General features: G+C 38.1%; 2 protein-coding genes across 9 annotated transcripts; both read right to left on the bottom strand.

Annotated features, from left to right (window-relative positions):
• Positions 1-3,139, bottom strand: LOC122334034 (telomeric repeat binding factor 2, interacting protein). The gene is made up of 4 exons (XM_043231923.1): positions 3,064-3,139; positions 1,596-2,490; positions 1,378-1,499; positions 1-751 (listed from the first exon to the last, which is right to left on the bottom strand). Exons 2-4 carry the CDS (start codon positions 2,482-2,484, stop codon positions 173-175), a joined length of 1,590 nt encoding a protein of 529 aa, XP_043087858.1. The 5' UTR covers positions 2,485-2,490; positions 3,064-3,139; the 3' UTR covers positions 1-172.
• Positions 3,140-4,001: 862 nt separating this feature from the next.
• LOC122334021 (Fc receptor-like protein 3) lies at positions 4,002-26,212 on the bottom strand. 8 transcript variants are annotated; one of them, XM_043231906.1, is made up of 18 exons: positions 25,476-26,204; positions 24,663-24,698; positions 24,035-24,307; positions 23,828-23,962; positions 22,950-23,120; positions 22,246-22,533; positions 21,547-21,789; positions 11,833-12,105; positions 11,618-11,758; positions 11,303-11,470; positions 10,042-10,359; positions 8,959-9,201; positions 8,760-8,876; positions 8,466-8,549; positions 8,258-8,314; positions 8,048-8,134; positions 7,657-7,716; positions 5,632-7,578 (listed from the first exon to the last, which is right to left on the bottom strand). In XM_043231906.1, exons 1-18 carry the CDS (start codon positions 25,504-25,506, stop codon positions 7,532-7,534), a joined length of 2,772 nt encoding a protein of 923 aa, XP_043087841.1. In that variant the 5' UTR covers positions 25,507-26,204; the 3' UTR covers positions 5,632-7,531. The 8 variants fall into 8 exon arrangements, with proteins under 8 accessions (XP_043087844.1, XP_043087843.1, XP_043087837.1 ...); XM_043231902.1 differs by having other exon boundaries at positions 5,630-7,578; positions 11,618-11,752; positions 23,828-24,307; positions 25,476-26,212; XM_043231903.1 differs by having other exon boundaries at positions 5,630-7,578; positions 11,303-11,440; positions 23,828-24,307; positions 25,476-26,212.
• Between the last annotated feature and the right edge of the window lie 1,661 nt (positions 26,213-27,873).

Raw genomic sequence — 27,873 nt, forward strand, 5'->3', positions numbered from 1 at the left:
TCAGTTAGAAAAATAATTTAATACACATTTATGTAACGATTCGCAGAATTCTCTTAGATCAACGTAAATCTGAATTTGACCAAACTAAGAATACAAAATCGGGTGGAAAAAAAAAAGACTAGTTCTGTCTAGTTGAGCTTCGGGAAACAGCCATTGAACCAAACAAATGGTCTCAGTTGACGCCAGCCGTGAGGAAATCTCTTCTCCTGCTCACTTCCTCCTGTCCGTATTTGGACCGAAGCTGCTCGAGTTCGGATGGATTAGCCAACAGGAGGATCTCATCGTCCATATGGGTCCAGAGAGGCCCGTGAAGGTCACGCTGGTATCCGCCGGTCAGATACGCCCGAGCTCTTTCCAAGTCACCGCTAGCTTTCCACAGGGCCTTGGTCACCTCCACCAGATCCTTCTTGCTCGTTCTCATCAAGTTCTCGACCTGTTCCACCAGTTCTTTGGAGGGACTTTCCTCCGGAGCTCCTCTCGTTTGGCTGTCGCGTTTGTCCTGCGACTCCGAGTCCAGAATGAAGAAGTGAGATGAAGATGTAGGGACGGTGGTGGAACTAGGACCTGGGCGCTCTTCCTCGGGGGGCGGCGACGGACAAACAGCTTCTGGCGCTTCCTGTTGGCCGTTTTGGTTTGGTTCAGCTTGAGTCTCTGGTTCCCTGGTTAGTGTAGCAGGTGATGCTGAACTTTCTTGTGCATCTGACGGCTTGGCGGTTGGTGCTTCAAACGGATCTTCTTCACTTTCATCCATCTGTGGAAACAAATAAGTCAGCGAAGTGCATTTTTTTTAACCGGGTAACGTTTTCCTAAACTAAAACGCCAGACAACTATCCATTAGCAAATTAATTTTGGAGGATTAAGTTATAAAAGAGAGTTAATTAAAAAGATTAAATTATAAAAGTGGGCCAGCGACATAAACGTATTTTATTTTTCTGAAATACATCTTAATAATTGCTTTCAAAAAGATTTGAATGTAAAGATTTACTTGTGTGTTTCATTAACAATTCTCTTTCAAGAGTTATTTCATAAATAACTTTTTCAATGATGTTGTACCACATCGCATTTTTACAGACTTTCAGAAATTTCAAAGTTTCTCTTTTATAATTATTTTAGAGGTTTCTTGTTTTTGTTGGTCACACTAAATTTGGGCAGAGCAAAAAAAGTTATATATATATATATATATATATATATATATATATATATATATATGTATGTATGTTTTATTTTTTTAGATATATATATATATATTTGTTGTTGTTATAAAACTTATTAAAACATATTATAAAACACACAAATTAAATTCCTAAATTACTGTAAAATCTTTCATTTTTCAAATTTGAACAGTATTTTTATCTAGTCCGTGTGGCTCATTCTTACCACATCTGAGTCCTCAAACTCTCTTGCAGCTTTCGCAAGAATCCCAAGTTGTCGAGATTCAGGCGTGGCAGTTTTGGAGGTACTTTTTCTTGTTTTGTTGGGAGACGAATGTTCCTTTGATCCTGTATTTTAAAAAAAAAAAGAAGAAAGTTGAAAGGTTTACAAACAGAACTTGTCGAGGAACAGCAATAAGTAAATAAAACCATGGACATCGTCACCATCTGGAGCTTCTTGTCCATCACGACTTTCATCTGATCCAGGTCGTCTTGATATCTCAGGCTCCGGCGTTTCTTCTTCTTCTTGGACCGGGACAGGAGACTCGTCCTGCGGGGGCTCTGCTGCAGCGTCAGCCACGTCTGGAGGAGAACTGGCTCTCTCCGGAGAAGGCTGAGGGTCCGTCCTCACGGTCGCCAGACACACGCTGCTTTCTGTGATGATCTGAGTCTCAGACGAATCCGGCACCACAACGGGCTTTTCAGGAGGGTTTGGCGAGGTATCGGCCTCGGGTTCAGAGTTCTCGGTGACCTTCTTCTTACGCAGAGGGCTTTGCGTGAAACAAACCGTTTTTCTTTTGGCGGGACTCTTCTTCGCGAGCCTTTGCTGGAGGTGCTTCAGGAAGCGATCCCTCATGGACTGCCAGCTGTGGCCGGTCACGCGCCGCTTCTCCATTTCTTTCCAAACCAGGTTGCCCTTGGCTTCATGTTGACGTTTCTCCATGAACTTCAAGATGGCGGCGTCTTCTTCGGGAGAGTAGCCCAACCGCCCACTGCCCTGCTGACGGGTGGACGTCCTCGTCTGTACGGACGGGCCCGCGCTCATCACGTAGTCGTCCAGATTCAACTGCTGGTTCTGCTCCACGCAATCCGTGATGTATTTGGTGGAGATGTACCTCTGTCCGCAGCCGGACGCGATAGTCGCCGTGTCCCAGGGATCGATCAACAAAATAGCTCCGGGTTCTTGATTTCGGCACAAAGCGCCTCCTCCGTTAGTTACCAGAGAAAAAATATGTGATTTAGCGGGGCCGGGTCTCACGTAGAAGCGCATCGATTGTCCACTCGCGTCCAGGAATAAGACAGGAGAAATATCGGGGACCTCCTCCTTTGACATGGTTATCTGGGGGGAGAAATTAGAAAAGCGTTAACATGTCAAAGGTTAAAACAAGTGGGAAAAACCATCTAAACAAGGACTATGCAGCATGTGATGTCTGAGGGAAAGGTTTGTTTTCTTTTTCAGCAAAAGTGAACTGTTTTGAGGGTAGAGCTTCATTTTTGACCGGAATAATGAGATGTTTGGGGAATTGGGCGAGATGTTATGGCTTTGTTTACGGTTTTCAGATTGTTTTGTAGTTTCAAGAAAGCGAGCAATCGAGAAAAACTACTGTGATGAACAATTTATTTCCGGATGCAGCTTGATTTTTATATTATTTTTATATTAGATAGATAGATATATAGATAGATAGATAGATAGGTTTAGTCTTCTAAGATTAAATCAATATATAATGATCTGACTCACTGTGTTTACTACTAGCTAAACTTAACATGTATAACCTTAACTTAGTATACTCAGTTTTATTTACGCTCGCGAATTAAGCAGACCCCGCTTATCCGCTTTGCAGCAAATAGCATCTACAAAGTACTAGTTACCTGTCGAGAAAACTAAAAACAGCGAAAAGAAAACATGAACTACCTGCGTTCAGCAGCGCGTCCAGAGATCCTCTGAGTTGTGGGGCATGTGAAAACGACATTTCAAAATAAGAGTCACGGCTGTAGGGTCTGCGCAAAGACACGCCTGCGCGAAAGCGCCCGTTGGGACTTTTATTTTGGGAGAAGACGGATAAGGAAATGCTCGCTGTCTCGGCGCGGGAAAACGAGAAAAGTGAAAGTAAAGGCGCAAAATAAAACGATATCGACCTAATTTTTTATTGTGCGCAAGAATAATATTTATTATTGCTGTTAAGAAGCAACAGTCTGTTTTATTTTTTTTTAAACAATTTCCATTGACAAAAAGAAAACATGCAAATACATTTGTTGGAAATATACTCGACCATAAACATTAATATTATGTTGCATTAAATTTATGATGAACAAGCAATTTATTGTGAATAATGAAAAAAATAACAAAAGGAAATTTATTCTAATTTCTGACAAAGAACAAGACGACAACTTTGATCAGTTTTAAGTTTTCTAAAAGATTTAAGACTCAATCTTAGAGGTATTAATAGCAATTAAACATTGAAAATTCAGAGTTGAAATATAGAAAATTCATCTTTAACTTTATACATTTATAACACAGTTATTGGTTTTATATTTAAGTATTTTTTCCCCTTCAAACTATGTAATTTTATACAAATAGAATAGAAAACCAGCATTAAATGTAAAAATAAAGTCACGCAACAGTGCAATAAAAATGTATTGCATTAAAATGTTTTATTTGTTATAAAGAAAAAATAAAAAACAAGCAATAAGGAGTGATGTAAAAAAAAAAACAATAAAGAGTGTATAAAGTACAGTCTAATGTTATAAGAGAAATGTAACCAGATAAGAAGTAGTGAAACTGTGAAAGCATTTTATTAAAGTGTACAATGAGAAAAACTGATTAAAACATACACTTAAAGACTTGTTTACTTTACAATTTAGAGAAACCACTTTATTAGCCTTAAAATCTTTCTGTTACAACAAAGATAAATGTGTAAATTATCGGAGACGTTTGAGAATTATTAAATGGATAAGATAGAAAAGGCTAGAGCAAAAGCATGCATGTTATTACAATGCCAGTTTGCACAGTAAAATAACTCATTGCAAAAATAAAACTAAAGAGCATTTGTTAACAAAATGACAAATGCAAAGCAAAAAATAATAAAATTTTTTGACATAGTGAACAACAGTGTTAATATGGAGCACTGTGATCGGTTTAAAAGTCCAACCTGAATAAAAATGCTCCACATAAACACCTCAATAATAATAAAAAGAAAAACAGACAAATTGAATAAAAATGCCAAACCTGAAAGAAACTGAAAGTTACTGTTTAAGAGGAGTGGATAAACCTTTCAATTAACTGAACAAAATTAAAATCATGCCAAGTTAAAATGTTTACTTTTCATCTACATCACGTCAAGACGATGACATCATAACATCCTTTATGTAACATTATTGTTTTACAATCATCATTTCTGATGAATCAGATCAAGCTGTACTCGTTTTCTTGTTGAATATCCTTCTCTCAGAAGTCAAAAGAGTTGCGATGCTGTTCTTGATGACTTTAACAACTGTGAGATGTCAAAAACTTCTCTTCCAAAGCATGACTTTTACAGTAAGTTATCATGTTCAGTCTGTCCTGTACTCTTCAACAGATTCAGCTGTTAAATACACACAAAACACACAGCGTTTACTACAGCTATGTACACTTATTTTCACTCTATTTTTTATAGTTTTTATGAACTATACATACTAACATCTTTAAACTATATTGAAACAAATGTAACCAGAAAAGACAAAGTTAAATTTAAGTCTTTTGTCAGGAAGGAGTGAAGCAGATTCAATTGAACTGATTTGAATTAAAACAATTTTCATAATAATTGCTGTTTTAAAGCAACTTTATAAGAACCTTAATAAACCCATATGATAAGAAGCTACACAGTATTAATGATAGTGATGATTTATTTGGTGTTTACCTGAATATAATGTAATAAATCAGACCTTTAGCTCTCATCCTGCAGCATTTGTAAATCAGCACGACTGTCACTAGCAGATATAGAGAAACTGTCAGAACAGAAGTGAATGTGTGGAGGACAGAGATCTGAGATCCTGAATGAGACGCTGAAGAAGAGACACACAAACACTTTATCAAGCACCATATCTGAACGAGAACATAAGAAGAAATAAATCAGCTCAGTTTGACTCTCACCTGTGACTGAGATCCAGCTCTTGGGTGACCAGAGGTGTCGAGAACAAATACTTAAACAGAGTACCTTACTTAAGTAGAAGTTTTGGGTATCTGTTTTACTGGAGAAATCATTTTTTCAGCATACTTTTTACTTCTCCTTACATTTTTACACAATTATCTGTACTTTCTACTCCTTAAATTTTAAAAATAGCACCGTTACTCCTATTTCATATGCTGCTTGTTTTATACTGGCTTCCGTCATCAGTCAAAAAAAAAAAAAAAAAAAAAAAAAAAAAAAAAAAAAAAATCGCACCATCCAGAGAGAGTGAATTTGACTGTGGTTGGATGAGAAGCATAAACATATACAATTCTAACACCCTTTTGGTTTGTGCGACTGACAACAGGCTATACTAACTTTGTAACTTGTTACCACAGAACACTGGACATAGCAGACCTATGTAGCCAAGTACGAAGATTTCCGTGGCAGACACTCAAGAAGAGAACCCAAGCAAAATGTTCCACCCAAGCACCAGCAAGGAGTTGGTAGCCTGGTAGACTTATACATCCCTGGCCGTACCTGGAAGAATTTTTCGAAATAGTTGGATGTAAAAACAACTAGTTTTGAATGCGCTACCAAGCTCTGCGCACCAAAGTACCACGAGATAATGGCTTTCAAAAACTCGCCGTCTAATCTGAAAAGGCACACTGAAGTAAGCTGAAATTTTGTTATTACCAGTCGATTATTGACTAATTTAAAATTAGACATTAGCCAAATGTTATCTGAGCTTATATTATGGCTATTTGCGATATACTAGAAAAAAAGGTAATTATGCAAAGCATCCAGTAGAATTTATCTCCAGCCTCTCCACATCTGTAGTCTCAGTAGTTACTCTTATCCTGAGGACCTTGTTCAGCTTCTTCAGCAGTACATTACTGGGGGTGGAGCTAAGATCTCAGTCAGGACTAGAAAGCGATCAGTACTCAAAAGAGAGAAGACAAACATTGTTAATGTAACATGTTAATGGTTTCAAACTAAAGTTTAAAAAGAACATTATTTATTATAAATCATAATTACATTTACAAATGAATTTAATATCATTTCCTGGGCTATATTTTCATAAGTAATTGTTTGATTATTGATGGTCGGTTATGCGCCAGTTTGTCTATGAGACCAGAAACTCTTCCTACAAAGATTTTAATAATCTATTATTTTTAAGTTACTTAATTAACAGTAAATATTTAAGTGACAGTAATCTAATAATCTTTAAGCAAATGTATATTCTTTGCGAAGAGACGTTTTCTGTAAGAACAGATTTTACAGACGTCTATCGGTTTTAAAATAACCATACATTAGCCTATATATTGAAATATTATACATGAAACTAGATTTAATAAGCATTTGCAGCCGAGGTATTGTATCATGTTATAGAAATCCTATTTTATGTTACTATTTGGGATTGCAGTTTTATAGGTCATTATGTTTCATCAAAAACGATTTGAATGGTCTAGTTGGCCGTTATAACCGTTCCTCATTTAAAAAATGTAACAAGCATGTGCCTCATAATAACCACTAAAATATGTGTAATTTAATTCTTATTAATTCATTCCAATTGGCTAGAATCAATCACTTGCTGAAGCTGACGTATTTTAATTAAATGTATTACATTTAATGTATTCCTTTAGAAATATTTAAGAAATGATTGCATTATTACATCACTAATGAATATCAGCAATAAACAATGAATACATGAACAATTCATCCAAAGATCTGTTTATGCACATATTGTTATTTATAGGGGTATTCATTATACAGTAGGGGCCCCTGAGGGCTAACCCATGCAGGGCCCGATTGAACCAGCAGTGGGCCCTCAAGGGCTCGTTTGCTGGGATGTGGCATCACATTTATGATGACCAAGTCACTCCTGCTACAGACTCTCATTGCAGAAATTGTATCTTTAATCACAATAAATAATAATCTAAACCAAAATAATACAACTTAAAACAAAACTAAATTTATTTTCTATATAGATTTTTTTTTTTTACATTTACATTTCAACACTTCCCTGATGTTTCTATGAGCATGAAAACCCTGTTACAATTCCATTTAAGATCAAGAAGAATAGAAAAAAATAAAAATAAAAACACTACAGTATACAGATGTTATATTTAAGAAAACAGAATGGAAAAAATGATAAAGAACTGATGATCCTGTTCATTCTCCAGCTCTTCTCAGACTAAACTCATCAGTTTCCTGGGATTGAAAGTTTCCTCTTCAACACTTATTAACCTGAGCAAACGTCACATCACTAGATCCAGCAGCTGAAAATATGTAAATGAGTTAAAAATGCTAAGATGCACATTGTTCTTTGTGAATCATGTTTTTACTCTGATACTCACCCTGATGGGTTTTCAGATTCAGTTTAGAGTAAACAGTGTCAGAACTTTCACTAGTTCTCCCTAAAAGATGAAGAGTTAACATCACTAGTGCTTATATTCATTTTACATTCAACAAGTCTATACAGCTTCTACAGAGACAATGAAATATTTATATCTTATATTAAAACAATCGTATGTTTAACCAAAATACCTCAAAATCAATGTATTGTGATTTTCAGGCAATGACCTTTATAGATCAGGCTGATTTCATAAAAGGTCTTTAAGAAAATGCTTGTGGTGTTTGTTGCTGTTTAATCTTTTTAGGCTTTTTACCCTAGAAGTCTTTATCTCTGATGAACACTCATGTCATGATCATAAAACCTTACAAGCATCAACTTCAGTTTTAATGTACCTTTGTTTTCTTTGTTTTTCTTCTGTTTCTCTGTAGATTTGAGTTCAATCTCAGCATACGTGACTTCAGGAGCTCCACTTACAGTGTCTACAGTGAAAAGAATAAGAAATTTGAAATATAGGAGAATTGATTACCTTTATTACCTAGAAAATAACTACCTTATTCAATTATCAACATGACATAACCATCTTCTGTAACATCATTATTTACCTGTGCTTATATCTTCATTAATTGTTGCCTCAGTAGAGTCATAAATATTTGCAGTTTCTGTAATAAAGCAATGCTTCTCATAAATTTAAAATATGACTGAATTTAAACATGTGACATCTTGTTTGTTGAAAGTAATTTCTAAGTGTCTTTTATCTTGGCTTGTAAAGATTTATTGTTATATATTTTTGTTTAATGGATAAAGACTGACCAGACATGAGTGTTTTATTTCTCACTTTACTCTGGTTCTGATCTGATGTCTGACTGACTCTAGAGAGAGACTGAGATCTTCCACCTGGACAAAAAAAGAAATAAGGAGGAAATAAGAGGGTCTAAATGAAGAAACTTTAATTTCCTGTATGCATATATAAATGGCTAATTTGTTTTTTTCAAGTTATAAGCTGGCTAAGATCCAGATAAGCATCTGTTGTAGGTCAGAGGTCGCAGGTTTAAAGGACAGAGTCTGCAGAAGTGTCACTGAATTTTAATACAATAGAAGATGAACCTTTGTTGTTTCTGTAGCACCACAGCAGGACCAAGAAGACAATGATGATAAATATAACAGCAGATACTCCAACTATCACAGGACTGAAACTATCAGGTCCTGATCTTCTGGAGGAAGCTGAGATGAATACATTTTACAGTCATATTAGTGCTGTATATTATACAGAAGTATTCCAGTAGTGTTTATAGTTCACTCTCACCTGTGACTGAGATCCAGCTCTTGGGTGACTCTCCTCTCTCTGGGTGTTTGCAGGAGTAGAAACCCTCGTGTGACTTTGAGACAGTAGAGATGATCATCTCTGTAGTTTGACTCTGGATGAGTGATTCATCTTTATAGAAATCAGCTCTGAGGTTTGGTGAGGTTGAATGTTGATATAAACAGCGTAGAGTCAGATTATCTCCTTCAGTCACAGGATGAACAGGACTCTCCAGAATCACACCCTCTACAGAAACAGAGCAAACATCAGCAGAAGAATAGGACGAATATAGTGAGAATATATATACAATGAAATGACAACAAAAACAAAACTACTAATCAGGGCTTGAATTGAGGGAGGATGGCATCCCTCTGTTAATTAAAAGAAGAATAAAGGTATGCTTTTATCTTGTTTATAATTTCAATACATTTCTCTGACATACTGTAACTGTCAGGGACTGAGAGAGATGACATTATACAACTTATATCAAAAACTATAGTCTATATTATCTAAATGAAACAGGTCTTTTCTATCCATGATATCTTCCCTAAAGATTATGAGAACTATTAATATCACATTGAACTGAAGTTGGATAGTATGCACATTGGGACGCAGGCACTTTCTACTTCTTTTAATCTTCTCATTTTTAATATTTAGTTTTTTAATGAATCAGCTGGTTTGAACAAATAGTTTAATTTGAATGATTGAAAGGATCATTTATTAAAACAAGGACTTGCTGACACCTATTGGTAGTTTTATTACCATTTATTTATCCATGACAGACCTGAACCAGCCAAAAACTTATTCAGCTAAATATTCCCTATTTATCAACCTTAAACAGCAATAAGAACTAAAAACAACCACTGATAATAATAATAATAATAATAATAATAATAATAATAATAATAATAATAATAATAAATGTATTTTATTTAAACCAAAGTCTCTTTAAGACTTTCAAACCATCTTTGAAACACCTGTAGGTCATTTAAGTGCAGCTCCTGATTAAATTGAGATCACAATCCAGTTATTTAAATACAAAACAAAGACTCTGTGAAGTGAATAAAGACAGAAACACAGACTCACGGTGTACAGTGATATTAACAGGATGACTTTTCTCTCCAGATTTAGACTCACACCAGTACACTCCTGTGTCCCATGTTCTGGTGGATCTGATTGTACATGTAGATCCTGTTTGTGATCCCCAGTCTAATGATGATGATGATGATGATGATGATGATGATGATGATGATGAACAATCTTGCAGCCACCAGCTGTCTGTGTATCTTCTCACGGTCCATCCAGTAGAGTTACTCTGGTCCTCACAGCTCAGAGAGAGAGAGACAGATGTGAAGTGTTGAGTTCTGCTGGGACTGATGATCAGAGAGACTGGAGGAGAAACACCTGAGAAGACAATTACACTACAATTTAGAAATCAAGACGACAGTTTTATCGATATACTGTACTCAACTTAAATAGTTTCAAAGCAATTTTTCAGAAAGATATTACAGGTAATATATAAAAATCCTTAAGTCATCACTGAGTAAAATAATTTAAAAAATTTATTTATTTTAATATATTTGTTATGTCATCAGAAAGCACACCTGCAACCACAAACAAAAACCTCCATATTTATTAAATAGAACAGATTATACATTTTTATTACACTTATTTGATTATTCTCCCTAAAACCCCCTTAAGTTATATTTTAGTTAATTTTCTTTCTTTCATAACATTTCATTATTGCATGACAAATTTCTTCATTAAAATGAAATATTTTAGATTTACATTTAATTATTTAGATTTCATCCAAAGTGACTCAAAGTAGAATCAATCAGACCAACGAGAGAACAACAATACATGAGCTGTGACCAGTCTCCGTCTTAGTCACAGTGCACTTAATTTATTAAATAATTAGACCAAAACACCAAGAGTAGAGTAGGTGCTAGTATTAATTGGTCAGGTGATGGTAAAAAGTCTTTAGATGTTTTTTGACTCGTTCTATCAGCTGGGAACAGTCCAGGAGAAGGTCTGTGAGTGATTTTGTGTCTCTTTGGGATGAAATCATGAGACGTCATTCACTTGAAGAACATAAGCTTCTGGAGAGATCTGAACAAGAGAGTTTAGGGATATTGGTGCAGGGCCAGCGCTTGTCTTGTAAGAAAGTACCTTGAAACTCATGAATCAAGAGATACATGATACAGAACTACATCTGACAGCAGAAGCATCTTACTCTATTCACACCATTAAAAAGTAACTTTGTTATGATGGGACAACATTTCAAGACACATCAAGCTCTAAAAAGATTGAGGAAATTAACTCAATCTGTGCTTCAGTCTGAACTCACCAGTGACCCATATTAACTGTGTGTTGCTGAAGGTTGTGTGATAGACTGGATCTCCTCTCTCTGCTCTGCACACATAAACTCCTGTGTGATTTACAGCAGAACTGATAGAGTAGAGTCCTCCAGATCCTCTGCTGCTGTCTGAGAGAGACTGACAGTGATATCTGTTGTCTGTATGAAGTGAAAATGTGCAGTTACCTCAGTCATTTTACATACATCTTATAAATGGCTTTTGTTGGTATCATCAGCGTATTCAGATTGAGTTAACATTATTAATGTTTATTCAGATGTTGCTACATGAAGCACATTATATCTTACCTGATGAGAGAGTTAGAGAAAACCAGCTGAATGTCCAGCCTGTAGAGGAGTCTTTAACCTCACAGATCAGAGTCACTGGATCTCCTTCAGTCAACCACGTCTGTGGAGAAACACTTAACACTGCCAGGGCTTTATCTGAAACTGAGAAATCTCTCATTAATAACATTTTAAACGTGTGTGTGTGTGTGTGTGTGAGAAAAGATGATCAAACTCACCTGATACTGTCAGAGTAACTTCTTCACTGATGTGTGATGTTCGTGATCCTCCTCTCTCTGATCCAGAACAGGAGTATTTACCTGCGTCAGACTCAGTAACAGAACTGAATGTGTGTTCCTGTTTATCACTGAAAACAGTGCCTGAATCATCTTTATACCAGCTGTACCGCCATCTAGTGACTCCTTCAGCATATACGTCACATCTGAGAGTAACTCTCTCTCCTCTGAATACATGTTGATCAGGTTTGATGGTCACTTTGGCTTTTGGCCTTTCTGTACAATGACAACAATAACAAAGAGTAAAAACAGCACATCATTTTCGATCAATACAGTTACTTGACTGTAAAACACACAATAAATCAGATGACACTGAAGTGTTGTTGTCTACAGCTGTTACAGTTATTTATAAAAGATCTGTTGGTCACACTTTATATTAGATGGCTTTAATTACTTTATTTACATCAGAATAGAAGTATAATTTACTTGTTCATATTGTAATACAAAACACTTTTGCTGCTATTGAGGTGTTGGGGAAATTTGATTTAACTTATTTTAAGGTAATCGTAAAAGCCTTATTAGCACATGGTAGAAAGACTTTTTTTTAGAAGACATGTTTTTGAGTTGCTGTGTACAGACAGAATATTATAGGGGCCTAGAATACGATGTACAAGCAATAAGAGACCTTGTCTGTCAAGCCTAAGACTGAAGATAACAACCAGGAGACTTAGAGGCAACTGTATATGACCTTTAGGGTCATCTACAGACGTGGACAAAATTGTTGGTACCCTTTGGTCAATGAAAGAAAAACTCACAATGGTCACAGAAATAACTTTAATCTGACAAAAGTAATAATAAATAAAATTCTATAAATGTTAACCAATGAAAGTCAGACATTGTTTTTCAACCATGCTTCAACAGAATTATTAAAAAAAAATAAACTCATGAAACAGACCTGGACAAAAATGATGGTACCCCTAACTTAATATTTTGTTGCGCAACCTTTTGAGGCAATCACTGCAATCAAACGCTTCCTGTAACTGTCAATGAGACTTCTGCACCTCTCAGCAGGTATTTTGGCCCACTCCTCATGAGCAAACTGCTCCAGTTGTGTCCGGTTTGAAGGGTGCCTTTTCCAGACTGCATGTTTCAGCTCCTTCCAAAGATGCTCAATAGGATTGAGGTCAGGGCTCATAGAAGGCCACTTTACAATAGTCCAATTTTTTTCCTCTTAGCCATTCTTGGGTGTTTTTAGCGGTGTGTTTTGGGTCATTGTCCTGTTGCAAGACCCATGACCTGCGACTGAGACCAAGCTTTCTGACACTGGCTAGTACATTTCTCTCTAGAATTCCTTGATAGTCTTGAGATTTCATTGTACCCTGCACAGATTCAAGACACCCTGTGCCAGACGCAGCAAAGCAGCCCCAGAACATAACAGAGCCTCCTCCATGTTTCACAGTAGGGACAGTGTTCTTTTCTTGATATGCTTCATTTTTTCGTCTGTGAACATACAGCTGATGTGCCTTGGCAAAAACTTCGATTTTTGTCTCATCTGTCCACAGGACATTCTCCCAGAAGCTTTGTGGCTTGTCAACATGTAGTTTGGCATATTCCAGTCTTGCTTTTTTATGATTCGTTTTCAACAATGCTGTCCTCCTTGGTCGTCTCCCATGTAGTCCACTTTGGCTCAAACAACGACGGATGGTGCGATCTGACACTGATGTTCCTTGAGCATGAAGTTCACCTTGAATCTCTTTAGAAGTCTTTCTAGGCTCTTTTTGTTACCATTCGGATTATCCGTCTCTTAGATTTGTCATCAATTTTCCTCCTCGCGCCACGTCCAGGAGGTTGGCTACAGTCCCATGGATCTTAAACTTCTGAATAATATGTGCAACTGTAGTCACAGGAACATCTAGTTGCTTGGAGATGGTCTTATAGCCTTTACCTTTAACATCCTTGTCTATAATTTTCTTTCTGATCTCTTGAGACAACTCTTTCCTTTGCTTCCTCTGGTCCATGTCGAGTGTGGTACACACCATATCACCAAACAACACAGTGATTACCTGGAGCCATATATATAGGCCCAATGGCTGATTACAAGGTTGTAGACACCTGTGATGCTAATTAGTGGACACACCTTGAATTAACATGTCCCTTTGGTCACATTATTTTCAGTGTTTTCTAGGGGTACCATCATTTTTGTCCATGCCTGTTTCGTGAGTTTATTTTTTTAAATAATTCTGTTGAAGCATGGTTGAAAAACAATGTCTGACTTTCATTGGTTAACATTTATAGAATTTTTATTTATTATTACTTTTGTCAGATAACAGTTATTTCTGTGACCATTGTGACTTTTTCTTTCATTGACCGAAGGGTACCAACAATTTTGTCCACGTCTGTATACCTTAAAAATAGGGAATGAGCATCCAAAAATATGATACACAAGACTCCTTCTGTTTCTTATCCTTTTGTGAAAGAGTACAGCTTTTAAGAGTTTGCAAGCATGAGGGTGAGACAAGATATAAAGAGGAGGTCTGCCCTCACTTCTTGGTCACACTGCAGCAAACTGTGTTTCTGTATGACTGTCTGACCTTTTTACATGAAAAAAAACCTGTTTAAACCATTTTTTTGAGTTTGTCTCTTACGTGATGTGAGTAGTTTTAAAATTAACACTACAATTTGGTGTCAAAAGTTAACATTCCTTGGATGTGCCTCCTGGACCTGAGAGCGGATGGTGGCCAGCCACCTGGGAAAAATTAAGGGAGAGGGACCGACCGCTGAGACCCAGAGAGGGACACCACTGAAACCGGTAAAGAACCTGAGTGGCTCGAGTTAACCCACAGAGAAAGAAGCAGGAATATGACGAATTCCAAGAGTGCTCTCCAGCAAGAAGACAAGCACTACAAACACCTCAAGCTGAGGATGGTGATGAAGAGGAAGACCCTGAAATTCCTGAAACTCCCTCAAGGTGCTGGAAACACTAAGAGTGCACAGAGGACCCCTGGCAAAGGAAAGAAAGACCAGGAAAGCGACCCTAGACTGTGGCTGATATGAAAGAACTCATCTGTCAGATCCTGATGAACCAGGTGGAAGATTTTCCAGCGAGCTAACCGCATTTTGTAAAGGGTTCAGCATGAGACAACAAAAGATGGAAACACTGCTGGTTGTTGAACTCAGGTCTGTGAAGTGGTACAAAGTGAGAGGGTTTCTGAACCTACAGGGAGAGAACTATTGAAGACATCACATCGACTGGAGACAGCCATTATCATCGTCATAATGAGACATTTAACAAACACAGCAACTTAACAGAGCCTAGTGAACGAGGAAATTAACCAACCTGGGAGTGTCACCTGCGGGACTTGTTGTTGAATGGACTGAGGCCTGAACTTACACAAGCAGTGAAAACCAGCTACAACGAATGGAAGACGGGCGCTTGAATGCTGTTTTAGCGCATGCTATGCACTCAGAAGAACTGCAAGCAGCAAAGCAGGAAAGGACCAGAGCTCAAAAAAGAGAACCGCAGATGGCCCTTGTGCAAGACCTGGGATTATTTTCAGCAGACAGGAGGGGGAAGAGAAAAAGGCCAGCTGGAGGCATTCGAACGGAGCAACAAGAAACTCAGAGATGTGTCTATCTGATCATAAGACCAGGAAATGCACCAGATTCAGACTGTGCATGGATGATGGGCATTGGATCAAAGACTATCCAGATATCCTACAAGACGAAGCTGATTGAGGCGAAGAGAGCGGAGAACAGGGAAGAAAGGTCTAGGGCGAACAACGGACAGCTACAAGACAGGGAAGTGAACATTTTCTAACCACACACACGCACTGATGTACATATTGCTCCCCGCTATTAAGAAAAGCTTGCATGTATTTGTGTGTTTCTGATAAGAGTAATGATACTTTTGATAACAGTTTAATGATCATTTTGAACTTTGCTGGGTCATCAAGATATTTCTCATGACTTGCCATGTCAACCGCCATTAACTGAAAACCAAATAAGTATATTTAAGATATATGACCCCCCCTATATTTGCGAAATAAAAGGGAGACGAGGGCTGAAACATGCATTCTTTTACTTTAGTTGCAGAGAAGGAGTAAATATGCTGCCTGCACGTCTCAACAAGTATACGAATGGTAAATTAAAAGTGATGAATGGGCAAAAACGATGTGTGGAATAGCTAAAAACAGAAATGAGCCATTCAACACAGAAAAAATGTTGAATAGCAATTTGCATTGTACGTGAAAAGTCATAGAAAAAGATCACCGTATAAGAAAGGCAGGTTGAAGGACAAGAAAAGGAAAACTTTGCATTTAAAAAAAAAAAGATTCACTGCAGCCAGTATGTGTGCAATTTCAGTCAGCTTGACATAGAAACAGAAGGTTTTTTTTAACTCTCGGGGTGTGTTCCTCACTTTCCTCATCTCTTTCAAAACCTAACAACAAAACATGGTGGCGGTTTTTGTGAAGAGCTGCTAATGCTATAGAGAGGGCTGAAACAAGAGTTGATTTAAAACGCAGCAAAAGTTTAAAAACAGTGAGTGCAAAAGTGAAATAGTGGTGGAAAGAGTTGTAAAACCCATTACAAACCATGTGAAATCCAAGATTGTTTGAAATCACAAACAATTTTGAGAATAAAACCAGTATTTCAGTCACTATTACAAGAGGGAATAATTGTGTTGTGCAATAACCTGCCTGTTCACCCTGTTAAAGATCAGAGATAAGGGACAACTATCAGGATTCACAAGCAGTATTTAATGCACCCTCAGTTCATTTAATGCACTTTTTATCGTACCGGTGGAAAGCTATCAAGGATGTGCTAAAACCTTTCTCAAAGACACAAATGTTGTCATTTAGGAATGTGTTCATACTGTAGAACATTTATTCTAATCATTCAGTGCTTGAGCAATCTTTGAGTGCCCTAACAACAGGGAAGGGGTTAAATCATCTGACAAATAATTATTGGACAAATGTTGGACAAATTGCCAAATGTTATGGTTAAGTGTTACACAACATTGAATCCTGCCGCTCTCTTTCAGATGGAGGGAAACATCGTAGTTGTCTGACAGTTCTTGAGCAAGTGTGCACACCACAACCTAACCTTTCAGATGAACCACTTGAAAAATTGCGAAAACGTCCTCTTCGCGGATGGCTCAGTTTTTAGCGAACAGGCCAAGTAAAGTCGGATACACTGTAACAACCGAATTTGAAAGTGTGGCTTCTGCCACGTTGCCATTGAATTATTCAGCCCAAGCAGTGGAGCTTGTGGCCTTAACAGACAAGTGTGTGTCAGTCTACACAGATTTGTGACATTTGGAGTGATGCTTGATTTTTGAAGTGCAAAAACAGATTTCTAAATCTCATGGGTGCCTAATACTAAATTCTGTTTTAGTGGCAGCTTAATTAGTATTAATTAATTACTACTATTAATAACGAAGATTCTGTTTCTACAGGAATCATCAGATCAGATGCAACTGCAAAGGTCGCAGTCAAAAGAACGGAGTGTACTTTGTTATCGGACATGAACTTTTGACAGTTTTTTCTTCATAGAGCATGCAGGCCTTTTCTCTAGAAGCAGAGACAAACCAGGGCTTACACAGGGCTTCGCAACTTTCACAGAAAATGTTTGCAAATGATGTGTCGTTTGTGACACATCAACACAATGTGGCAAAAGGCTTAAAGATGCCTCAAGTATCACAACCCAATCCAACAGACCAGTCCGAATATCTGATGACAGACTATCTGTGTACGTGACTTCAACCTAGTCATTTTGTGATAGTACGAGATCTGAGGAGAAAGAGCTGGAAGGTGAAAAGGTGTTTGGGACCACTGCAGGTGCTTCTGACTACTGAGAGAGAAACATGAAAACATGCCGGTCACTGTAGGAATATTCCTTTAGCATTTTAGGAAGAGGAGCGATTATCAATGAATGATAAAAATGGAGAGAATTGTCACCTATACATTAAAAATAAAGACTGAGCCTCTTATCCATTCGTGGAAAAGTACAGCTGTTAAGAGTTTGAAACCTTGAAGGTGAGACAAGATATAAAGAGGACTTCTTCGTTTCTGTATGACCTTCTTGCAAGAACAGAATGTACCGAATTTGTCTTTTACATGGTGAGAGTTGATTTAAAATGGTACAGGTAAGGTTAGGGACAGGTTTGGAGGTAAGGGTATGTTTAGGGTGGGTTTAGCTGTAAGGGATGTGTCAAACAGTGTAATGTTACCGAAATTCTATACAGATGTAATTACATGTACTTTTAATGCCTTTAAGTACAAAGTAAAAACATGCATGTACACAACAAGCGCATTATACTAAATAATTGATTTAAAGGTAAGTAGTTAAGGCCACCAACTATAAAGTGGGACAGATCTGTCAATATACAGTCATTGGGAATTTGGAAACATGAGCTGTCAAAGTCAATAAAACTGCCGTTTTGGGGAGATTGCCGTTTCTTGTCATACCTCAGAATTGTCACATGTTAATGTAGAATATAACAGTTAATGTAGAATCACTCATAAAAATATATGCTGAAGTATATGAATCAAATTGACTCACCTTCAGTATGTTGAGAGGAGATGTTTGAAATCAGCACTAAAACACACAGAGAGAAAACTCACTATAAATGTGAAGATTGAGCTTATAATTATAAATACAATATTAAGTTATTGTGTAGAGGACTGTATATGTGTCTAGATAAACATTAACTGGTATTTTATAGATTTAATTGTAGAAGAGATCTGTTTCAGGAACTTCAAGAAATGAGCAGAAGAATAAAGACGAACTCTTACTAACTGTACAAGTGAATATTACAATAACTTCAAAAACCAATAGAACTGATTCAACAGTGTTACATCACAAAACTGAACAAACACTGATCTACAACAGAGTGCTTTTCTCTTTCACAAACAACCTCCTCTCTCAAACTCATCCTTCACTTATATATCATGAACTAGAGCTGGATCTCAAACTCTGAGAGCAGCAAGAAAAGACACAAACCTAGGAACACTAAAACACTTGATCATCTACATAATATAATTTCAGTTACACAAAAGTACATTTTAGAAAAATAATACTCACGGAGCATAAGAGGAAGTTGACTGAGCTCCATACTGACTGAATGAAGTAAGACACTTAAAGACACAGACACAGTATTAAAAACTCAAGACTTCCTGAAAACTGCATCAGATCTTTAGTGTTACAGAAGATCTGGTAAAATAGGTTATAAAATACAATATATGCCTACCGCTCATGTTTCAAGTCCGCTCAAGTAACATGCTTCAAAACCTCTAAAGATGAAGAACAAAAATAAAATTAATAATACAAATAAATAGAAACACATTTACATGATGCTGAAAACACATTCTGTAATGAAAGCAGACGCACACTGAAGGTAAGCTGATTATTCACAAAATTTATTTGCACAGATGCAGATAACAGGTCAGCATCGTAAGCAAAGACAAAGTAAGGCAGCAGCTTCAGTAGTATTAACACGGTTCTTATCTTTCACAGGAACAGCGATGACGAAGGAGTCGAAGGTGATCCGGGGAACACACACACACCACAACCACAGAAGATCACAGGACACAACGAGGAATACAGCAGGTAAGCACAAAGGTAAGGTATCCTGAATAACATTCACTGAGATACGGGAATGAGTCCACTATGTGAGTATGAGCTTAAATGGTGACGTGATGAGAGGCAGATTAAGTGCAGGTGTGATCAATCAGTATCCCAAGGAGCTGGATCTCTGTGATTGGGTGGGGATTGAACCTGGCGGATCCATGACACATTCATAATATCTTAAAATAGGCACAGCTTTTACATTTTTTGCACTTTATTAAAAGCGTGAATTTGTCAGCAAAAACCTTGTATAAGAGTAGAGTTTGACTCTTTTTATTATTATTTTTTTTGCCACTCATACGGAAGTTAAAATCTTTATTGTCAACTTTATAATTCAGAGGGAATAGCATTTCACAGGAAAGGTGAACTTCGACAAAAAGGAATCATAAGAGTAAATTCCTAAAGAAGAATTAAATAAATCACTCAAGTATATTAACCCATGATCCAAACAAGTCTTTCCCTTAGTTGTGATCAATTCGTTATTCCAACTTTTCATTCTGTTAGGAGAAAAATTATGCACAAAAAATAATTTCCAGGCCAAGAGTGCTTGCTCGTGAAATTTAGACAATTTTATGGGTAATTTATTTGGCAAAAATTACAAGCTAAAAGAAAATCAAGACCGCCCACAAAATAATATGTGGAATAAAAAAAAAATTTATTAAATCAGAATCAGACAAATGTTCGGCCTGGATGGGTTTTGGATCTGATAAATGCACACGTCCCAAGCTTTTGTTCCACCATAGAGGGGGGCGGTCAGCCAGTCGGTGCTCGTTTGCATGTATTTGATCTGGAATTACCACAATTATCCAAGTGCTGAGCAATCAAAGGAACCATAACTGATTTAATGAGCCATTCACAGTTTTTTTTATTCACAGACAAGCGGGTTCAACGAAGCAGGGGAGTTTATCAACAGATTCAATTCAACAGCATTCAAGAGGGAGAGAGTATTGCCGCCGGGAATCAAGGAACCAACCGCCGTGGACCTGGTAGATCGTGTCTCAGAGGATTTCAGGCTGGTTTGGAGGAGGGGGCGGTTATGGGTCTGTGGAAGGAGGAGTAGGTTTAGGCGATAAGTGACTGGATTGATCTGAAAATGTATGGTGAATGGACCTATGTAGAGGGGACTCGGCAGTCAGAGGCAGATATCTCTGGTGGAAAGCCATACCTTGTCTCCTGGAAGATAGGTGGGATGTGTTAACCTGGGATGGTTGGTGGTTTCCGTATGCCTCCGTGCTGCTCACTGTAAATGTCCATAAGTTAAATCTAGTATGTTCAATATGACACTTTTTTTTCTTAACATTGTATACCCCTAATTGTGATGGTAATGCAGAAAACAATGTATGTAACATTTTTATTTTTTTTTTTTTACAATGATAATTCCTGATGGATCAGATCAAGCTGTACACATTTTCTTGTTGAATATATCGTTTCACACAGAAGTCAAAAGAGTTGTGATGCTGTTCTTGATGACTTTAACAACTGTGAGATGTCAAAAACTTCTCTTCCAAAGCATGACTTTTACAGTAAGTTATCATGTTCAGTCTGTCCTGTACTCTTCAACAGATTCAGCTGTTAAATACACACAAAACACACAGCGTTTACTACAGCTATGTACACTTATTTTCACTCTATTTTTATAGTTATGAACTATACATACTAACATCTTTAAACTATATTTAAACAAAATTAAACAGAAAAGACAAAGCTATAAAGTATTTATGTTTTAAAAAAAATAAACAGGAGGAGCAAAACAGATTTAGTTGAACTGATTTGAATTAAAGCAATTTTCATAATACTTGCTTTTTCAAAGCAGCTTTATAAGAACCTTAATAAACCCATATGACAATATAGTGTTTACCTGAATATAATGTAATAAATCAGACCTTTACCTCTCATCCTGCAGCATTTGTAAATCAGCACGACTGTCACTAGCAGATATAGAGAAACTGTCAGAACAGAAGTGAATGTGTGGTGGACAGAGATCTGAGATCCTGAATGAGACGCTGAAGAAGAGACACACAAACACTTTATCAAGCACCATATCTGAACGAGAACATAAGAAGAAATAAATCAGCTCAGTTTGACTCTCACCTGTGACTGAGATCCAGCTCTTGGGTGACTCTCCTCTCTCTGGGTGTTTGCAGGAGTAGAAACCCTCGTGTGACTTTGAGACAGTAGAGATGATCATCTCTGTAGTTTGACTCTGGATGAGTGATTCATCTTTATAGAAATCAGCTCTGAGGTTTGGTGGGGTTGAATGTTGATATAAACAGCGTAGAGTCAGATTATCTCCTTCAGTCACAGGATGAACAGGACTCTCCAGAATCACACCCTCTACAGAAACAGAGAAAACATCAGCAGAAGAATAGGACGAATATAGTGAGAATATATCTACAATGAAATGACAACAAAAACAAAACAACAATAATAATCAGGGCTTGAATTGAGGGAGGGAGGGACGGTGGTTTGCAAAAAAAAGCATCCCCTCTGTAAATAAAAAGACAGAAGGTCTGCTTTAATTTTGTTTAGATCTGCCAGGTTCATCCTCCACCTAATCACAGTGTTCACTTTCCCCTGAGTACAGGGGAAGTTAGGATGATTCTAAGGGCCCGCTTTTACATTGTTGTGTAAGAGAGTATCAGAGACAAGGAACAGTGTTATGAAATATGTAATTTTATATGTTTACATGATGAGTGTAAATGATCAACTAGAGCATTGAGGTCACAATCCAGATATTTATATACAAACAAAGACTTTATGAAGTGAATAAACACAGAAACACAGACTCACGGTGTACAGTGATATTAACAGGATAACTTTTCACTCCAGATTTAGACTCACACCAGTACACTGCTGTGTCCCATGTTCTGGTGGATCTGATTGTACATGTAGATCCTGTTTGTGATCCCCAGTCTAATGATGGTGATGAACAATCTTCCAGCCACCAGGTGTCTGTGTATCTTCTCACTGTCCATCCAGTAGAGTTACTCTGGTCCTCACAGCTCAGAGAGAGAGAGACAGATGTGAAGTGTTGAGTTCTGCTGGGACTGATGATCAGAGAGACTGGAGGAGAAACATCTGAGAAGACAATTACACTACAATTTAGAAATCAAGCAAATAAGTTTTATTGACACTTTATACTACTGAAATTGTTTGAAAGCAGCCTTTCAGAAAGATATCACAGCTAATATATAAAACATTATAAAATCCATCCATACTAACGCAATATAATTCCAGGAGAGAGAGCATGCTTTTATACATGGCATACTGGCAGTGGCACTGTGGATGGATTAGGTATAAAGAAAGAGAGAGAGAGAAATGTATAGAGTGAAAGCGTATAGGAAAGCGATCACAGGCTTTCACATGTGCCTCATTTTGGCTGGCAAACATAGCGAACAAAAAACTTTTCCAAAAAGCAACTTCAATTACATGAGCCTGGCTCTAAAAAGATCAAAGACATTTTCCAGAGTTTCTGAGTGTCAGTCTGAACTCACCAGTGACCCATATTAACTGTTTGTTGCTGAAGGTTGTGTAATAGACTGATTCTCCTCTCTCTGCTCTGCACATATAAACTCCTGTGTGATCTACAGCAGCAGAACTGATAGTGTAGAGTCCTCCAGATCCTCTGCTGCTGTCTGAGAGAGGCTCTTCATGATATATGTAGTCTGTATGAAGTGAAAATGTGCAGTTACCTCAAGATATGAGCAGTCATGTTTACATGATTCTAATAAATGATCTTTGTTGGTATAATGAGGGTATTCAGACTGGTTCAATACAAGTGCATCTCAATAAAATATAATGCCGTAGAAAAATTTATTTACTTCGGTAATTTAACTGAAATTGTGAAACTATTAAATAAATTTATTGCACACAGCCCGAAGTAGTTTGCTCTTTGGTTCATTTGTAATGATTTTCAGCTCATTTAACTTGATTCATGGGGTAAATGTCTTTGGACCACTTAGCAACTGGACAACTGTTACATCTGCACTCTTTCCCATGGTTGTATAGCCTAGTGAACCAAACTGAGAGACCATTTTAAAGGCTCAGGAAAACTTTGCATGTGTTCTGAGTTGATTAGCTGATTGGCAAGTCACCATATTTTAACTTGTTAAGATAGTGAATTTGTCTTTTTTTTTATTTTTTTTTAAATGTTAGCCAAAATCATCACAATCGAGGAAAACAAAGACATAAACTACTTCAGTCTGTGTGCATTGAATTACTTTAACATACTAGTTTCACAATTTAAGTTGAATTACTACATTTACTTTTCCACAACATTCTCATTTATTGAGATGCTGCTTTTTAATCTCTATAATATTTCTTTCATAAAACCAGTTTATTCAGGTTATACATGAAGCACATTATATCTTACCTGATGAGAGAGTTAGAGAAAACAAGCTGAATGTCCAGCCTGTAGAAGAGTCTTTAACCTCACAGATCAGAGTCACTGGATCTCCTTCAGTCAACCACGTCTGTGGAGAAACACTTAACACTGCCAGGGCTTTATCTGAAACCGAGAAATCTCTCATTAATAACACTTTAAACGTGTGTTTGTGTGTGAAGAGATGATCAAACTCACCTGATACTGTCAGAGTAACTTCTTCACTGATGTGTGATGTTCGTGATCCTTTTCTCTCTGATCCAGAACAGGAGTATTTACCTGCGTCAGACTCAGTAACAGAACTGAATGTGTGTTCCTGTTTATCACTGAAAACAGTGTCTGAACCATCTTTATACCAGCTGTACCGCCATCTAGTGACTCCTTCAGCATATATGTCACATCTGAGAGTGACTCTCTCTCCTCTGAATACATGTTGATCAGGTTTGATGGTCACTTTGGCTTTTGGTCTTTCTGCACAATGACACCAATCACAATGAAAATAATGTGCTACATTTACTGCATGAACACAAGACTGTTACAGTTACCTGACTGTAAAACACACACTAAATCAGATGAGACTTAAGTGATGTTCTCTACATCTAATCCTTTACTAAAAAATCTGTCAATATACAGTCATTGAGAATTTGGAAACATGAGCTGTCAATTTTTTGAGGGAAAAAAAAAGGTTTTTGTAGACTGATGCTAAAATGGTGCATTTCATCATGAAATGCAAGTAATTTATTAACTCTCAGTCGGTTTATAACAGTTCATGTAGAATCATTCATATGAAAATATATGATGATGTAAATTAATAAAATTGACTCACCTTCAGTATGTTGAGAGAAGATGTTTGAAATCAGCACTAAAACACAAAGAGATCTCATTATAACCTTATTATAATGCAAACACTGAGCTGATAAATATAATATGAATAGTTATTAAGATATTGTGTGAAGGATTGTATGTGATTCACTTTATTTTTATAATCCAGTTTTCCTTTTCATTTGTAAAGCACATAACGGTACAGAAGAACAGACGAGTACATTATTATGGCGGAGGACAGGCTGAGGCACTGCGACAGAGTGGGTGGACATTGGAGAGTTAAGTGGAGGAATTCCTTAAATTATCCAATGAGATAAGATGGCACCACTCGTTTCTGGGTGCTTGTTTTTTGCTGGGGTTGGACGAGAACGTTATCCGTTGGGATCTTCCCATGTGTGATTTTCCGCTGATCGAGTTGATTAGTCTTGTCTTTTGGTTAAACTGTTCCAAAGTTAAGGTAGAAGAAGACAAAGAACAAGCTAAATTGCCTCGTCCAATCCTCTTAGCCACGAGCCGTGATAAGTAACGAGATGAACATTAAAATATTGACTGGTATTTCTATAGGTTTGATAGTAGCAGAAAACTGTTTTAGGTACGACTGACCACGAGCAGAAGAATAAAGACAAAACAAACCAAGAGAACTGATTCAACACCACTACACATCACAAAATTAACTGCCCACTTCCTCTCATCCTTCACTGATATATCATGGACTAGAGCTGGATCTCTGAGAGCAGCACAAATCTAGGAACACTTGATCATCTACATAATATAATTGCAGTTACACAGAAGTACATTTTAGAAAAATAATACTCACAGAGCACAAGAGGAAGTTGTCTGAGCTCCATACTGACTGAATGATGAAAGATGTTTAAAGACAAAGACTGTCTTAAAGACTCAAGACTTCCTGAATCCTGTGGTCAGATCTTTAGAAACACAGATTAAACAGATTAAAGACATACAAATCGCAACCCAGCAGAGTACTAGCTGTGCCCTGCCGCTCTATAATGTGCTTTCTCTATAATTATTTCCTGTCTGAAGGCTATATAACTCAAGGCTCTCCATATGCTCACTGCGAAGTATTGCCGGTCTACCTGTCTTACCAAGCCTTCCTGTTGATTCCGATTGCTATTCCTGTGTATGATTTCTGCCTGTTTTCGTATTTATTGATTCACCGACCTGCTTGCCTGTATAATTTGCCTGATTGGACTGATGACCTGGTTTAGACCTGGTTTAGTCTGATTAACTTGGATTTACCCTGTACCTGTCGACAGATCTGGCTGACAGAGGAGGAAAGATGTTTTATTGGTAAGGAACATGATAACAGGGGCTCGCATCATGGGGAAATAGACAAATCTAACCTGTCATAATGCATGTGCGTGCCACAAGTGTAGTATAGAATAATTTTTAGGACAGCAAAATTTTGGACAAGTCAAACATGGATATATCAGGATTTAAATATGGCCTGAAGTTTTTTTTTTTTATCCAGTGAGAAGGGATTTGTTTTCATTTATATAGCACTTTTAACAACACAGATTGTATTTTTATTCATTTATTGAACTATACTTATATATTTCTTTATCTTAATTCTTTCATGAAATTATATATATATATATATATATAAGTGACAGGGTGAAGAAACACACGGCAAGGGGGTTCAACACAAAAGCCCCAGAGGGTGGAATTATTGTACAGAAAATGGTTGAAATACGAGTGCAGGTGAAACTCCCGGTGTGGGTTGGTGCTGAAGTGCTCTTTCTCTTTCTCTGTTCCTCTTGGTGCAGGCTGACCAGTTATAGGCTGCGCTCTATGAAGAGAAGAGGAATTACTCTCGGCATTCATGGAGGCAAGTGCTCATACGTTGTGTGTTTTGCGAGGTGTTGCTATACTGTATATATTGTGGCGGGAGGAGCCAACGACAGACACAGTGGGCATGGCGTCAGGCCTCGGAGAGGCATTTTATTAACAAAAATAAAGTGTCCAGGGGAAAAAGTGTCCAAATAAATGGGGGAACTGGTGTCCTCGTCGTGCTGTAGGGGAAGTGCAAGTCAGGTAGTTCCAGGGGGAAGGGTCCAGGTAAGGGGCGGAGTCTGGTGGCCGCATGCGCTCCCGTCTCTGGTCTGTTGCACAAGGGGCGGTGGCTTCTTCCTCCGGTCGGCAGTTTGAAGGGATAAACAGCCTGGCATCCTGGCACATCAGCGGTACACGTGTGCAGTCTTCGTCTGGACTACAGAGTCCGACAGCGCGCTTCTCTGGCGGCGTGGCGAGTCCCTTCATGCACCCTTCCTCGACCCAGAAGGACACCAGCGTGCATGCATGGGGGAAGAGACTGGTCTCTCGAGGAGAGGCGCGCTCTGCATTTAACAGCATTCAATCCACTTCAGGTGTGCCTCGTCAAACGCTGCCAGACCTGTCTAATACCGGTACCATTGTGGTGCCCAATGAAATGGAAGTCCTGGAGTGCAAGGAACCATCAGGTCACCCTGGTGTTGGTGTCCTTGGCCTGGGCCATCCACTGTAGCGGAGCATGGTCGGTGTCCAGGGTAAACTTCTGGCCCAAGAGGTAGTAGCAGACCTCCAGGACTGCCCACCAGGGCCTCCTTTTCCAACGCTGCATAGTTTCTCTCGTCCGGGGTCAGCTTTCGGCTGATGTATAATACCAGATGCTCCTCACTCTCCTGGACTTGCAACAAAAAGGCTCGGAGTACTGGCTCCGAGATCAGGGCTGTCTTCACCCTTCCACTCTCCGCAACCGGTCCAGGTGTTCGTCCCTTGCCTCAGAGTGGACCACTACTTCGTCCAGATAGGTCGCTGTGTAGGCTTGGTGAGGTCGTAGTATAGTGTCCTTCAACCTTTGGAATGTAGCTGGTGCCCCGTGTAGACCGAAGGGAAGGGTCTGATATTTTTAGTGGCCACTAGGAGTACAAAAGGCAGTTTTAGCTTTCGCAGATTCAGACAGTGGTTCTTGCCAGTAGCCCTTGGTCAGGTTGAGGGTGGTGATGTATTGGGCCCTTCCCAGATGGTCCAACAGCTCATCCACCCAAGGCATGGGGTATCCGTCGAACTCTGATACTCCATCATCACTGGGGTCTCTCGGTGCACGATACAGCCTGCCAGCCAAGTTCTTGCGGGCAGCGCTGAGTCTTCGTTGGGCATAGGCTCGTCTCGCGCTGAAGGAACCTCCTGGACAACCCTCTGGGAAACCAGCAGTGCTC

This window comes from Puntigrus tetrazona, unplaced genomic scaffold (assembly GCF_018831695.1).
Source record: "Puntigrus tetrazona isolate hp1 unplaced genomic scaffold, ASM1883169v1 S000000472, whole genome shotgun sequence".
NCBI classification, from domain to species: Eukaryota; Metazoa; Chordata; class Actinopteri; order Cypriniformes; family Cyprinidae; genus Puntigrus; species Puntigrus tetrazona.

What these genes read in the sequence shown, in the direction of transcription:
- LOC122334034 (XM_043231923.1), bottom strand. Translation starts at nt 2,484, where the DNA reads ATGTCAAAGGAGGAGGTCCCCGATATTTCTCCTGTCTTATTCCTGGAC. An exon ending in TGGACAAGAAGCTCCAGATG is followed by an intron (nt 1,500 to 1,595) that starts GTGACGATGTCC and finishes TTTAAAATACAG; the next exon opens with GATCAAAGGAACATTCGTCT. An exon ending in AGTTTGAGGACTCAGATGTG is followed by an intron (nt 752 to 1,377) that starts GTAAGAATGAGC and finishes TTGTTTCCACAG; the next exon opens with ATGGATGAAAGTGAAGAAGA.
- LOC122334021 (XM_043231901.1), bottom strand. Translation starts at nt 25,506, where the DNA reads ATGGAGCTCAGACAACTTCCTCTTGTGCTCT. An exon ending in TTCTCTAACTCTCTCATCAG is followed by an intron (nt 23,121 to 23,827) that starts GTAAGATATAAT and finishes CACTTCATACAG; the next exon opens with ACTACATATATCATGAAGAG. An exon ending in GAGCTGGATCTCAGTCACAG is followed by an intron (nt 12,106 to 21,546) that starts GTGAGAGTCAAA and finishes GTCATTGTACAG; the next exon opens with AAAGGCCAAAAGCCAAAGTG.